Raw genomic sequence first — 15,773 nt, 5'->3', positions numbered from 1 at the left:
TTTTAAAGGTTTATGCATAATTTACAACGTGTATCAAGTAACATGTTCTCATATTGTCTGTGAGATGCTGTAGTTACAATGACCAGCAACCTCTACCTTGTCGTCTGTCCCTAAGTTAATGATACTTTGGGTGCTGCATTTGTAATGCGAAGAAAAGGAAGAAACATTTTGTAACTTACTTGCTTAAAGTTAATTTGTAAGTCTCATATGTGTTCAGTAACGTGAGAAAGGAAAAATACATTATTCAGTGACAGCTTCGTTGCTCCAGATAAGATTTCGAAAGGATTTTGTTATGCATGGCTTTAACACCTTCCACCTCAGTAAATACTTTACCCCCACCTTATTTCACAGTTTGGTAAGCTTCTTGTTGAACTTCTCAACATAAAATGTATGAATTCCTGGAAATGAGCTGAAGAAATTCAAAAATCCAAGATGCATGCGTGTAAAGGTGCCTGCACAAAGTAAAGTTGCTTATTAAACTCCATTACCTTAACTTACATTAAAGTATCGAGTGCTCTGCAAGCACTGCAGGATTCCCCCCCCCCCTCCCCGGGTGTCGACTGCAGCACATATGCACCCAAGAACACCACACATTCCACGCTGGACAGAGTGGTTTGGGCCTACAGGGCGCACAATGACATACCTAGGATACTCAATAACAAGGTATACTTTCTGACGCAACAAGATGGTGGAATGTGTGCAGAGCTTGTAAATCTATAGCAGGATCGTGTGCCTAAAGCAGAGGTCGTTCAACGGTGGCCCTATCCCTCCGGAGGAGCGAGCTCCTGGTGCCAGGAGGCTACCATCTTGCTGAGTGCACGACAGGAACCTGGCAGTGGCTGGGGTGAAGGAAGGTTGTAGTAGAGGGGCTGTAACAGGAGTGATGGAGAGTGGGATGTAGGTGGGCAGTGACAGGAGACGAACAGATTCAGCGATGTTCTTCAGTGAGTTACAGGAAAGGGTGAGTGGGGCTGTGGGAGTGGTTTGAGATTAGAAGAGTAACTGCTAAACACTAACCGAAGAAGGTAGTAATGAAGGGAAAGATTGGCAGTGATTGGAGCGGTAGATGGTGTTGGAAGTAACAGGATAGATGTAGCTGTGACAGGCAAGGAGTCGAAGTCCATTGACCGAGGGGGGAGGGACAATAAGAAGACAAGTTATAGAAAGCAAAAAAAGAAAGGAAGTAGTGAGACAAGAGAAAGGGAGCATCCCTAACCCCTGCATGCAGTAGAACAGTTCCACCTTTGTCCCAACCCCAGACATCACAGTTTATTCTCTCCTTCCTAAGTGTCCGAGTTTGAGGGGGGCCCAACTTGACAATATTTTCTCAAGTGATGCGCAGTGTTGCCGAAGACCCCTCAGAGAGTGGCGGTTTTTGAATTACACGTCAGAATTACCTTTCGAAGTGTACCCCTGTGCCCCAGGACAAGTCTGGTCAGGCATATTACAAGGATAGTCGCTATTCAAAATTACCACAACTGGCGTAAGGCCTGAAAACGGACCCGGGGGATTTATCCGTATATGAAGCTGTTCAGACGTCAGTCACTAAGAGTTCTGTAATAAAGGGAGAACGCTCGCTATATATGCTTTTTAGTTATATTTATTTCGGAGCGCCGGGGCTAGGCTGTTGTTCACGGTCGGCGCCAGCAAACAATCATGGCCGCCTTCCGCTTCCTGTTCACCACATCCTGTTCCTGTGTAGGAACACTAGAACGCTACCACATATCTCCCCCCTTTATCCACAACAACAAATTTACAAAAGTCTTACTTCCAGTCCATCTCATAGTCCTTGAATCTCTCAGGTACCTTAATTCTTCTTCCTACTCGAGTCTCCACTCTCTCATCCTTTCTCTCTCCTCCTGTCGTCTTGTGTTCCGTCCGCTCTCTCGTACCTTCTGCTTCTCTGTCCTTTGCTCTCTTCTCGCTTCCTTCTTCGCTTCTGCTTCTTTCTCCTGTCGACTTTCTCCTTTCCTTTTCCTCACCTTCTGTTTGTCCTTCTGCACTATCGACGTTCTCTCCTTGTCTTTCTCCCTTTTCACCGACGTTCTCTCCTTGTCCTTCTCCACCTTCACTTACTCCTTCTTCGAAGACCTGCTCTGCTCCTTCTTCCGTCTCATCTTCCCACTTCAGTATCTTGCTGCACCTTGCCATTCTGTCCATAGACCATATCTTTCCGTCGCTCAGTAGGGCCGACCGGGCATAGGGCTCCACTACCTTGAGGGGAGGTGAAAACTTGCTTTCCCCCTTCCTCTTCATGATGGCTAGCTTCACCCTCACCCAATCTCCCTTGTCAAGTTCTGTACTTCGAGTGTTTCGTCTTTTGTTGTAATGAGCAGTGTAGACTTCTTGTGCTCTCTCTAAATTCTTTCTGACCACCGCCGGTGACCACTTGCTCTGTATAACCAACTTCCTCCATGCTGCGTTGTCTTTGGTGAAGGCTTCTCTACCTCTTAAGATCTTAAAAGGGCTGTATCCTGTGCTCCCTGGTGTGATGCGGTATGCCCAAATCATTTTTTCTAGCTCCTTCTCCCAGTCCAGACCATCTTCAATGGCTGCCTGTATGGTGCCCATTATCACCCGATTAAAACGCTCCACCTGGCCGTTTCCCGCCGGGTGGTAGATCGGGGTGTGCTTTACTTCGATGCCGTTTCTGTTGGTAAAGGCGATCCACTTCTCAGATGTGAATTGGGGGCCATTGTCGCAGGTGATGATCTTTGGGATGCCTTCACTGACAAACGTGGCACGCAAGAAACGTATTACCGCCTCAGTATCCACTTGTTCCAAGACTTGTAGCTCTGGCCACTTAGAATATTTATCAATGACAACCACCACATACTTCTGAGTGCCCTCCTTGTCCAGGACTGGCCCCATTATGTCCACTGACAACATTTCCCACGGGCCATCCGGAATCGGGAATCTTCCCAAAGGCGGTCTCAGCATGCTCTGGGACTTGTCTGACCTTGCACACGACTCGCATGTGCGCACGTGCCGTTCTATTTGCGCATCGATGGCTGGCCACCAGTACGCTTGTCTTGCCAAGGCTTTCGTTTTCGTGATCCCTTGGTGCCCTTCATGTAGCAAGCACATCAACCGCTCTAAAATGTTCCGGGGCGGGACCACCTTGTCACTTCGGAGTAGGAACACTGGGTTTTCCGCCAATGACAGCTCCTCTCTGACCTCCCAGTATCTCTTCAATTCCTCCTTCAAGTGTCTCTTTTCAGGCCATCCATGGACGACGTATCCTTTCACGGCCTCTAGGTCTGTGTCTTCCTTGTAGGCCTTTTCCCAGTCCTGGGCGCTTATCACTTCCTCCGTGTCCTGGATGGTGGCTACCACGTAGCCTTCCCAATCTTGCCTCTCTTCGCTCTTTGCCTCGTCCATGGCTGCCGCCCTGCTCAGGAAGTCAGCCACTTTGTTCTGTGGCCCCGGTATGTGCTCGACCTCATAGACAAAGTCCAATAGCCGAAGGGTCATCTTGGCGATTCTGAGCGTAGCATGATCGTGTCCGCTCGATGTCAGGACACGAACTAGGGGCTTGTGATCGGTTTTCACTAGGAACTTGGCTCCCCACAAGTATTGCCTACATTTCTCCACCGCCCAGACCACCGCCAGCATTTCTTTCTCCACCACGCTGAACTTCTCTTCATTGGGTGCCAACGAGCGGGAGGCGAAACTGATGGTTGACATCTCTCCTGACTCCGCCCTCTGCATCAGCACCGCCCCTAAGCCGCGGTCACTGGCGTCCGTGGTGAGAATGGACTCAGCTTTTGGGTCGAACCCTTTGAGGGGGATGGCCGTGCCCATTTCTTGCTTGAGTGCATCGAACTCCATTTGCTCTTCTTTTCCCCACTGGAATCTATTTCTTTCCTTGAGCAGTTGTCTAATAAAGTGTGTTTTAGTTGCGAAATGTGGAATGAATTTGCTGTAATACTCGGCCATTCCTAGGAATGACCGAACATCTTCCTTCTTTTCCGGAGTGGGCGCCTCCAAAATGGCTCTCATGTTTGTCTTCTTTGGTGTTATTCCCTGTCCACTCACTTCATGGCCAAGGTACGTAACAGATTGGACTCCCAAATTGCATTTGGTCCATTCAGCGGTCAGCCCATTGTCTTGCAGTCTCTGTAACACCTTGTGAAGTTTCACATTGTGATCTTGCTTCGACTTCCCCATTACCAGAATGTCATCCTGGAAGAAAAGGACATCTTTCAGGTCTTTCAAGAGTTTGTGCATGATCTTCTGGAACACAGCCACGGCTGAAGCTAGGCCAAAAGGCATCCTCACGAACTCATAGCACCCGAATGGTGTGATAAACGATGTGAGGTGGGTGCACGACGGATGAAGCTTCACTTGATGGTAGGCCGACGACAGGTCCACCGTGGAAAACCATGTGACATCTTTTGTTTTCGCCAACATTTCACTGATGCGCGGTAGGGGGAATTTGTCTATGACAATGTTCTTGTTTAATTCTCTTAGGTCTACGCAGAGACGTACCTTGCCGTTGGGCTTTTGGGCTACAACCAGGGGAGATAGCCACTCCGCACTCTCAATCGCCCTGATGACACCTTCCTTTTCCAGCCTGTCCAGTTCTGTTTGCACTGCCTCTCTGCTGCGGAACGGGATGTTCCTCACTTTGTGCACCACTGGCACCGCTCCCTCTTTCAGCTTGATGAGGTGTGTGTATTTGCCCAGTTCGCCAATCTGCCCGTTGAAGACTCTGGGATACGTCGTCTGCCACAACTGCACATTTTCCTTGACCTCCATATCCATGAGTAGGATTTTTTCAATGCCTCCTGGGTTGAGCTGGATCCCCAATGCTCCTTGGTCTTTCCAACTCAGCACGGACAGGCCTCTCTCTGCGACATACAGCTTGCACTGCGCGTGACGGCCTCTGAATTCAAACATGAGCGGACAGTATCCTAACATGGGGATCTTTTGTCCGGTGTACGTAACCGGCCTCACGTCCATGGGTAACAGGGTTTCTTTGATTCTTGACGCAAAGTTGTCTTCCCACACTTGTCTCTGAACGATGGATATGGGCGCTCCACTGTCTGCAATCATCTCCAGGGGTATCCCCCCTATGTGCATGTCGAGCCTGGGTCTATCTGAGTTGGAGCCATCCATTTCTAGTATCTGGACGTCAATGTATAGGAATTCCTCCTCTTCCACTGTATCCTCCTGGTCGCTGGAATCATCTCGCTGCTCTTGGTCCACCAAACGCACCACGGCGTTTTTGGGTTTCCTGCGACACACCTTCTCGTAGTGTCCAAAGATGTTGCAGTAAGAGCATTTGGCTCTGAAGGCGGGGCACGCCTTGTCGTTTCCTAGATGAGCATTGCTGCCACACCTGTAACATTGGGTTTTTCCTGCTTTGTGTGACTTGCTGTCCGCCTGTGGTCTGGCGGTGAAATCAGCTCTGCTCCCTCCTTGGTTCCTCCGTGACTCGTTCTGCTTCCAACGGTCATTTCTATTCGGCGTCATCACTTTGCATACTGTTTGCGACTCCTGGGCGTCTCTCTTCGCTGCCTGAGCGCACCTTCTCGACAGCTCGGCCTTCTTGACCATCGCCCAGATTTCCTTGAGAGGAGCGTCGCCATTCACCCACAACTTCTCCTGTATGTGAGAGCTGGACGTATGCATGATAATCTGGTCCCTGATGAGTTCATCATGCAGCCCCCCAAATTTGCACGTGAGGGCTAACTTCCTCAATGCTACAACGTACTCATCTACAGATTCGCCGCTTTTTTGCTTCCTCTGAAAGAAGTTGAATCTGTCAATGGCGACACACACTACCGGTCTGTAATGTGCGTCTAAATCCTCGATGGCATGATCAAACACCTCAGGGTCCCCCGCAGCTCTCTCACCTTTCACAATGGTGTCATATTTCCTGAGCCCTTCTGGGCCTAAGTTGTGAAGCAAAATTTTCTTTTGCTCGTAAATGGTGTGTCACCCTCCTCTTCTAGTGCCTCCAGATAATTTAGAAAGTACCTCTTCCAGTCTACCCATTTTCTTTCAGGTTCTCCGCTTTTCGTTAGGAATGGCACCAGCTGGGTGAGAGACGTGCTCTGGTTAGCCATGGCAGGTGTGTTCCTCCTGGTCTTAGCTACGGTGACTGTCTGTCTGGCCGGACTGCCTGGAGCGTCTTGTTCCTCTCCGTCGTCCTCCTTGTTCTCTTCTTCGCTGTCCTCCCCTAGTCTGTTCCTAGTGGGGATGGATGTTGCTTGCGGTGCACCTCCTGTCCCTGGACGCGATGAGCCTGCTGTTTCCGCCAGCGTGTGCCACTCAGCCTGGGTGCCTGGACACTGTCAAGAGTCCCTTTGTGGTACACTGTGTGTTGTACCTTAATGTCTCCCAGTGGGTGTCCTCCGATGCCCCTCCGTGCCCTCTGCTCACTCTGGGCGTGGTCCTGCTGGGCAGAGTGGTCTTCTGTGCCCTGGTAGTCAATTTGGGCTTCTCTCTGGCTTGAGGGTGTTCTGGATCCCCTTCGCGCCAAAACGCTGCTTTGCCTCAGCTCCTCTGCCGCGCTCCGGTGCAGATACAATGTCTCACGCTAGATGCGTGTTATAGCGAAGGTGTCGCGTGCGTGTCCGGGTAATTATATCCCCCAACTCGTCGCCATTGTAATAAAGGGAGAACGCTCGCTATGTATGCTTTTTAGTTATATTTATTTCGGAGCGCCGGGGTTAGGCTGTTGTTCACGGTCGGCGCCAGCAAACAATCATGGCCGCCTTCCGCTTCCTGTTCACCACATCCTGTTCCTGTGTAGGAACACTAGAACGCTACCACAAGTTCAAAGTTAGAAAGCTTGTTGTGGTAAGTCTGAGGACTAAGTGGGCTTTGCGCTGCAATCAATATTCAGGGTGAAAACAGACGCTGGGCGAGCTGATGTTTCTGTCGTCGCTCTCTGCGTTCCGATGCTGCTAGGTGTCAGGCCCTCTTCTTTTGCCTCCTCGGTTGAATCGTTCAGTTTCTCTTTGTCTTTTCTGGTCTCCACAAACAATGAGCATCTGTATACTATGTACTGTTTGTGTCTCATTTACATTCTGTCTCTTTCTAGGGTCTCGTTGCTGTCTCACCCTTTGTGTGTGCTGGCCTATCCCATCTCCAATGGCAGCCCCTGACGCGGACTCCGGCATTTAGACTTGGTATATGAGCACTTGTGATGAACTGTCAGTATTCACAAGAGTCGTTCTGACGAAATATGCATATTCGTTGACTTTTGTGTCTATAGAATTTAAACCCGTTCCTGGCCGATAAACGTTAGCGACCTCGCCCGGGCTTTGTGGTTAAGCCATGTGTGTGTTTATATACACTCGAACCCATCCATCTATGGACAGCTCAACAAAAGACATCGAACATACTTTAAGCTGAAGCCTTACTTTTTGGTGTGCCATGGGGGACTACTGACTGCGGAATGCTTATCAAGAATGCATGCATTCCCCCGTGTGAGCAGTAGATGTCGCCCTTTACCTGCGTAAAATCCCGAGGCTGGGTTGTTTCTAAACCTTGAAAGAGTGAAACAGTTGTCGGGAGAAATAAATGAAGATTAAAGTGTTCTCTTCGTTACTTAGTCCGCTTTAAAGGGAGGGAGGAGTTGCACAGGTTTAAAGCGAATGCTCTTTTCTTGGAAGGGCTTTAAATACCTAGAGCCTGTTATTGCGTACACCGCCGCCATTGCGCTGCAGGGAAGGTCTGTCTTGTCCACCCAGTTTGAGACGAGTTGTCCAGTGCTCTTTTCACCGTATGCTCTTACCGTCCAGTACACTAAATAGTTGTAATCCATTGCTTTTTTATTAATTATTCATGCTCCTTTGATTTGTTTTAAACTACTTGCTTAAATACCACGAACACGAACGATTTTGGCAAAAATTGCAAACCCCAGCAAAATGCCATTGGCACTGCATTGGTGGAAGTCGAAGGTAATTGCAGAGCGACGTCACTGTTCGTCTGTGCAGCAACTATATGAATGGGAAATTTCATTGTGCTGCCGGGGTTGGTACACATTTAGCAAGCTGTCTCGCCATATACAAGTTTTCATTGCCCTTGTCAACTGAATACTGCCACTATCTGTGTTAAAGTTTAAACAGGATACCTTTATCTGTGCAGGTTGATAATTTGCAACCGGCAAATTATGTGGCGTAACGACGCCAAGTTTGGAACAATAACTTCAATATTTTTACAAATATTAACCCGGAAAAGGTTTCACGTCATTAGTATCGATTTAACACACACACATTGATCAGCAACTGAAAGGTGACTAGTTAACCTTTTCAAACAGCTTTACACTGTGCGGTAACACGTTTGGCAGCGTTTGTAGTAAGGTTTGAGTTGTTTGAGCTAGAAACATTTTTTTGTGTTAAAATCTATAAATTATGGAGTGGATGAAGAATTACGTGGCAAATTGTGTGAAAAACCCAACAGATACACATAATTCCGCTGGCCCTGACTTTCGGAAACCGGACCCTTGGCCTGTAAAAATGAGGCAGTAATATTTGTTTAAAATACCTTAGATATTAGTTTTTGTTAATGCGTGTTTCATTCCTCTGGTATCTTTTTTGCCCCATCCGGGTTGTAACAGCCATTCCAGAGCTTTATGGAAAGTGAGGGTCAGCTGTGAGAGGAGAGGGTAGTTTTTAGGTCTCGCCTACGTAGTGCGCATGCGCTGCATAGGGGACCTTTAGCCCTCGTACAGCTCTTTTTCCAAGCACATACTCGTGCTTGTGGTGGCATACAGCTTGGGGGAGTGCGCAGGGTGCGCCACAAGCACGACTATGTGCTTTGGAAAAGAGCAGACTGCGCGCGCGCAAGTACTCGTTAATTAACTTACGCAGCCGCAGGGTCTCGCTTGTGTTCAGCACTTGTTTGTTTTGCTTTCAGCACGAGGCGTGCATGCTTTTTTTTTTTTTTTTTTAACATCCCATGTCCGTATTCTCCCTCTAAACCTTTGATTGTGTTATGGGTGTTCTACCAACTTCAAGGCTTAGTTAAAGTTTTGTGTGTTTTCTGGTACCCCGTCCCTTGACTTTGATGCTTCTGGTGCCTGCCCCAAGAACCCTATTTCTGCTGCATGTTCACATTGAGCATCTATCAGTCGCATTCTGTATACCCCGGTTTGTAACATGCTCTTTGACTTCCCCCAGCTATCTTCTTTTGTGTTGACTCTCCACTTTTTGTTCTCTTAATGTTTACCTCAATTGCTTTCTATCATGTAGCCATCCCCCATTTTATTTCTTCGAGTTGACTTCAATTCACAATTGTCACCCTTGCGTTTCACGGAGACATAATTTTAGTAGTCAGTAGACTGTCTTCTGAGTTCCTTTCAAAACAAGCATTTACCCTGAAACAAATACGTGTTTTGGCACTCTTGGTAAGTTCAAACGGGCTCTGAAGGATAATTGCCAGGGCCCAACCCCAAACCAGATCCGCACTCAGCTAAAAAGTCAACATGCCCTCTCTTTGTAGGTCACGCTTCAGCCGCGCGCAAACGGCATTAATCGCCCGGTCTCCTTTGGCAAGCATTTTCTTCCACTCTAGGTCGTCTCTCAGGGCGGAGGAGCTTGAGGAAACAGAGAGGATTCTGAGTACTTCCTGTTCTAGATGTCCGTGCGAGTCATTCTTCATGGCTCCTACACATCTTCCATTGGTCACATGCCAAAGTGACTGGCGACCAGAGTGCCGAGGATATGCTTTGCTGTTTTTTTCTTTTTAATTCAGAAAATATGCTTTTCGTTTTAAAATATATAAAACCAAACTTAGTGGGCAGTGGTCCAGGAGAGACTACAGCGGTCCTTCATTAATTTATGGGAGTAGTTTCCGGCTTTGGTAGACACGAATGAAAGAAAAACAAGCATTGGCATAGCCAATAGGTCTTGCCTTTGGGACCTGCTGCATAACTAAATACTTATAAGGTCCCAAAGGCGAGACCTATTTGCTATCCCCAATGCTTGTTACATTTGTTCTGGTTGGTGAGGTCCTCATTGGTCTACCTGGGTGGAAGCGCATTCACATGCATTTTTTTTGTTACTCTTTGCTGTCTTTTAGGAAATTACATTATTTTTTGTAGAAATTGAGTATTCGGCTGTCCCAGTAGAGAGAAAGAAGAGAAGCTAAGCAGCGTCATGGGTCCTTTTTTTCTTTTATTTGTTAACCTAGTTGACAAAGACATATTTAATAAAAACAAAAATTGGTTATGCCTCAGGTTCAGCATCATTGTGTGTGAATATACACTGGCTAATTTGCCGGTGCAAAGTTGAAACTGTTTCCAAAGAGGCAGAGTATTCTAGAATCCAAAACACTCGCAGGACTTTAAATGGCATATTAGCATTTAAGGTAGCATGTTGATTCCTGTCACTAAAAATAGCGGCTTGACACAACTTGTTCAATTCTTCGACTCAAAGTACTTTGGGGCAACTTATTTGTTTTTATTGTGCATGATAGTGGTGTGAAGCAGTTTTTTGATTTTTCTCTCTCGTGATATTGGCTAAAAGGAGCTTGTTGATTTTTTACTTATCGTGATAGTGGCTTGAGTCAGTTTATTTCTACCAGTTATTATAGCGACTATGCAGCTTCTCCAATTTCGCTATTCGAGGGTCGCCTATATAACGGCATCCTACCCGCTATAGCATGTCTCTTCCAGGGCCTAAAGAAATATCACCACTCAACGGGCTTCCCTTGCCAGCCTACATTATCTTCAAAACCAGGTGCTTAATTTACACATTTGTCAAATCCAACACCTAGTCCTATCTAGTTGTTAAGCTTACCATTTCCTGTGAGACTGGGCGCACCTGGAGCCAGGATGCCATCAGATTGGAGGCAAAAAGCTGTCAAAGATAACAAGCATTTTTTATGCAATAGGTCTTGCGTTTACGGGAGTTTAAGCTATAGGCATTGTAAATGACAATGCATATTTTAGTTTTTCAAAACAAAATAAATAGCATTGTCTTTTACAATGCCAATAACTTAAACTCGCGTAAATGCGATACCTATTGCACTGCGAATACTTTTTAAAATTTAAAACATGCGGCGCCGCTTCAAGGACACTACGCTCGGTTTCTTTTTTTATTTAATCTTTAAGACTGAGCATGGTGTCCTTGAAGCGGGCGCTGTACTCAGTGTTAAAATAAAAAAAATAAAGAAAGAAACCGAGCGCAATGTCCTGAAAGCGGTGCTGCGCTCAGTTTTACAGTAAAAAAAAAAACAGAGCGTGATGTCCCTGAAGCAGGCACCTCACTCACCATAAAAGTAAAAAAAGAAAAAAACGGTGCGTGGTGTCTCCGAAAGTGAACGCCGCGCTCAGTATTAAATTAAATTAAATTGAAATAAATAAATAACTGAGCGCAGTGTCCCTAAAGCAGGCGCCGCACTCAGGATACAAAAAAAAAAAAATGTGCAGCCGCCATTGTCCCCTTACTTGCCCATAAACAGAATAGTGCTCACGCCCTAGATAAAGCAGACCATGTACGGAGTCAAGTAAAAGATCCAGTCGTCATGGCCGGTCACAAATGGAGACAGGATGGTAACCAGTAGGGACTAACAAGCCTCATTATCAATCGGAATCCAGCATTTACCAAGGACAATGACACATGCCAATGAAAAATATGGGAGGATAATAGGCGAGGTTTCCACAGCTTACTCGACTACTGCATGCCTCGCAGACCGAGCAGCGCTTGCACGCTGCCGCTAGGTATGACCTAAAAAGGTGAACTAGAGCCTTCGGTACATGGGGAGCCAAGTAATAAGACATCAGTGTATTTTTGCACTCATTCTCTCTCTGCCCCTGCAGACCAAGGCAAAGGCCAGACCCTTTCACCTTAGCAATTGCGCAGCATACACTTCGACTTGCTCATGCAGACACCCCAGGTGGGGATTTAGGTAAAACGAGGGGTAGCTGTGCTGTATGGGGCCAATGTCCAATCACCACAGGCAGATTGCAAAGGGCACAACCCCTTGTGGTTTAGGGGCTCATTGTGGAACGAGCTGGCCCAAATGCCATCCCAGGGTGCCTACCTCGGGTACAAGGCTGTTTGAATCACTAGACCCATGCACCTCTATTCCTCGCGCAGAAATCTGCAGTGCTTTGAAACTGGCAACCTGTCAGTGTGAAGCACTACAAACACCAACTTCCAACAGCGGTACTGTGGCTTGGTGCTAGATCGGACACATTCTGCTGGGCTTCCTCCTAGCCAAAGAGAAATCACGCTGATGCTTGCAGGTTTGTAGTACCCGGGAGAGGTATTTATATCCTCCCGTCCTATTGCGTTTACAATATGTCACCAGGGTCTCCTCAGAAAATAATTAGAGATCTGCTCTGAGACATGTCCTTCCTGTTGCAATGAGCGTACACACGTACTTTTGGAAGATTCCATTGAATACTACATTCGACCCCAAATGAATGCGAGTTCATGGAAGCCACTCCGAAGGAATGGCACCCAAATCTGTACCCACGAGACGCCAGCCTATTGATAACCAGTTGCCTGGTTTTAAACCGACTGGCGTGTAACAAAATACGTTTTCAATGTTTTGGTACCCACATAACATGCCACACAGTCATCTTCTGAAAATACAAACCACACGTAGCACATTTTTGGAGCAAAGATTTTACCACATCATGCCAGCCAGGGGGGGCACTTCGGAAGGTCAGAGCAGACCTCTGGCCCGTACAAGACGCCCCCGCCCACCTTTGCGAAGGCCAGGTCTATAAATCCGTATCAGAATATTGCAATATAATGTTGGTTTCTGTGAGGCACCCATCTTGCTGTCAGGGAGTGTCCATCCCTTACCTACTTTTTACGGATATCGATGGATCACTCTTATTACCTTTGCGACTTTATCCATCTCAGTGGGCAGAGGAATGGGGATACGCCTACCTTACACAAAACGATGGATCGTGGACAAAATCATCAATACATTTAAACCAGTGACCAAAAAAATCACCCAAACCTGAGCCTCAACACTACAAGCATTTGCAATGCAATAGGTCTCGCATTTACACAAGTTTAAGCTATTGGCATTGTAAAGGACAATGTCTTTTATTTATGTTTTAAAAATAAAAACAAAAATAAAAGGCATTGTTATTTGCAATGTCAATAGCTAAAAATCACATAAATGCGAGACCTATTGCATTGCAAATGCTTGTTAAATTAGTGAGTAGAAACACTCACTTTTGGCCCCAGAAAATTAATTAAGTAAACAAGCGCAGCCTCTAAAGTGAAAGCAGACCGCGCTGCAAATAAAAAAAAATAGTGCTCACCGACTTATGAAGGGGACCGTGTAACGCCACAAGTAAAAGATCCAGTCCTCATGGGAGGTAACAAATGGTGACAGGGTGGTAACAAGAAGGAACTAACAAACCTCATTATCAATCTGAAGTCCGCATTTACCAAGGACAATGACCCCAGCCAATGAAAAATATGGGAGGAGAGTAGGTGAGGCTTGCACAGCGTACTTGACTACTGCATGCCTCGCAGAGCGAGTTGCGCATGTACGCTGCCACTAGGCTCGACCTAAAAACAAAGCAGCAGTTCTTCTCCATCTATGTAACTAGTTACTGGAACATTCATGTAGAGAAAATGTTACGCACTTGGCGAACACGATTGACTCAAATGTGGACAGACTAATACTGTCACTCAGTATATTTGTTTGTTATTAAAATGTCTTATACACCTATTCCTTTACTTAATTTTACTTTATTCGGTTTGATCCTTACAATTATTTTTTTTAAAAACCACATAAATAGATAATACATTCGCATCCACACTCCTTACATTCCTACATGACAAAATAATGAAACATCTTTATTAAGACACAGCATTCATATTCACATCCATATTGTAATTGATGTAATGATTTTAGTACACATCTATTGTCTATGTACTTTGATCTAGTACGACATGCGTTTCGGTACCAGGACCACAATGTAGTGCGCTTTCTTCAGGACCACATTTTTTTCAAATAGGGCTGAGAAGCTTTCTACTAGACATAAAGTGTCAATGTATTTTATTCAAGATCTAGTCATTCCTTTTTTATCTTCTATAATTGATTGTTTTCCAGTCTTCACTGGGTTTTACTGACATTCAGTTTGTTTATTCATTTGGCATCTGATCCACCTCCCATAGACTTCCAACATTTTTTTTCTAGCTGCGAGGTGCCTGTATAGGTGCTTCATCTGTTTTATTTTATTTTTTTATTTTATTTTAAAGGTTTTATATAGCGCTGGCTAGACCCGAGGTATCAGAGCGCTTTACATGAGTGTAGTGTCATGACCTTGTTCATCTTTGCATTCAAAACACTATGAATGTTTGCTGCTCCCTGTGCTCTTGGATGTGAATTATGTGTATGTGGTTTGCTTGGTGACATCCCAGTATTTGTGCCCCAGAATCTGGAGCAACATCTCTGTATTTATCTTGAATGCCCCAACACTGCTCCAAATTTAGTGAAGAGCTGAAGCCTGCACCTCTTTGAAGAACACTACATCGCAGTGCAGCGAACGTACACTTCTTCTACCAGAACCCAGCTATCTCTTCTATCATCTGTTGACTGTATATTTTTTACGCTCACTGCTGCTTTTTGGTTAGGTGACGTTTGTGGCGCTACAAGAATGTAACATACATATGTACTTTTGATAGTGGCTTGATGTTGTGCCAAAGACGCATGGCCATGGAATGTTAAGTGTCTTTCGGAAATATTATTGTGCTCTTGCTTTACTCTATGCATTTGTTGACATGTTGTCCGTAATGAATCTAACTTTACCCTTTAAATGTGATTCCTTCTCCAGTTTGCAGAAGTTGCCTCGTAAAGTATCTAGAGGAGAACAACACGTGTCCGACCTGTCGAATTGTTATTCACCAGAGTCACCCACTGCAGTATATTGGGTGAGTGCGAGCGCAGGCGGCGCCCATCCATTTTATTATTAATGGTGAATATGGTCCTACATGTGCATATCACACTTTCAACTCCTCAGAGAAAGAAGTGTAATGTACATTGTTATGAATTTGCTGCCTCAGGGTGCAGTATGCTGAAATCAGGAAGCCCAAATGACTCAATACAGCTGAGACTCAACTTCTTGATTTCCTGAGTTGAACACATCATTGCATTCTGGGACTAGTAGTTGTGATTCCTTTCAATGGCCTCAAATGTTTATAACAGCGATGATTTGTGATAGAAGGCTAATACTGAAAGGTCCAATGCCTGCCAACTCACACAGTGCTACCGTGTGACACACGATATCCGCTCCCATCACACGGTCACAAGGTGAGGAGCCGATATCACACATTGACAGGGAAAACGAGCTGAAAAACGACTGTAAATATTGGGTTTCCAGCTCCTTTTCTGACGCTTTTCACTGCAGACGCCGATTACGTTGTGTGTAAACACCTTATAGGACATGCGCACCACCCTCAGCAAACTTTTCTTTCTTCTGGGGGAGGGAGGGGCAGGGGGGGTAAAAAGTGTCTTTTAGGTACTTCTCACATGCGGTCCGCCCCCTCCAAGGCCTGACAACTCTTCACTTAGTGTGATTTTTGTTCAAGTTGGCAGATATGAGGTCCTGTATTGGGGACTTGGAGTCTTCAGATCACTGCCTTAACTGAAAACCCTGCAAAGGGGTTTATGGGTATAAAAAGGGTGCATAAAATCTCTCTAACCGTAAGAAGGCTATGGACTCGGATGCTTTTATGAGCTGGGCTGCAGCGTTATACCATTTTCATTCACTGGCAAATTTGAATTGGCCCTGAAACATGCCAGGTCACCTGAGGGCTTCCAGGCTTTATTTTTTATTC

At 45.9% G+C, this 15,773-nt stretch overlaps 1 protein-coding gene across 2 annotated transcripts in view; it reads left to right on the top strand.

The window, feature by feature from the left end:
• The window catches only part of PCGF3 (polycomb group ring finger 3), a 337,660-nt gene that overhangs the window by 256,744 nt on the left and 65,143 nt on the right, over positions 1-15,773 (top strand). For both annotated transcript variants that reach the window (XM_078676552.1, XM_078676553.1), the window contains one exon: positions 14,771-14,867. In XM_078676552.1, coding sequence (XP_078532678.1) covers positions 14,771-14,867 — 97 coding nt within the window. The remainder of the gene's footprint in view (positions 1-14,770; positions 14,868-15,773) is intronic.

The sequence above is a fragment of the Lissotriton helveticus genome, chromosome 2_1 (assembly GCF_964261635.1).
Source record: "Lissotriton helveticus chromosome 2_1, aLisHel1.1, whole genome shotgun sequence".
NCBI classification, from domain to species: domain Eukaryota; kingdom Metazoa; phylum Chordata; class Amphibia; order Caudata; family Salamandridae; genus Lissotriton; species Lissotriton helveticus.
This window is presented reverse-complemented; position numbering and strand designations above follow the sequence as displayed.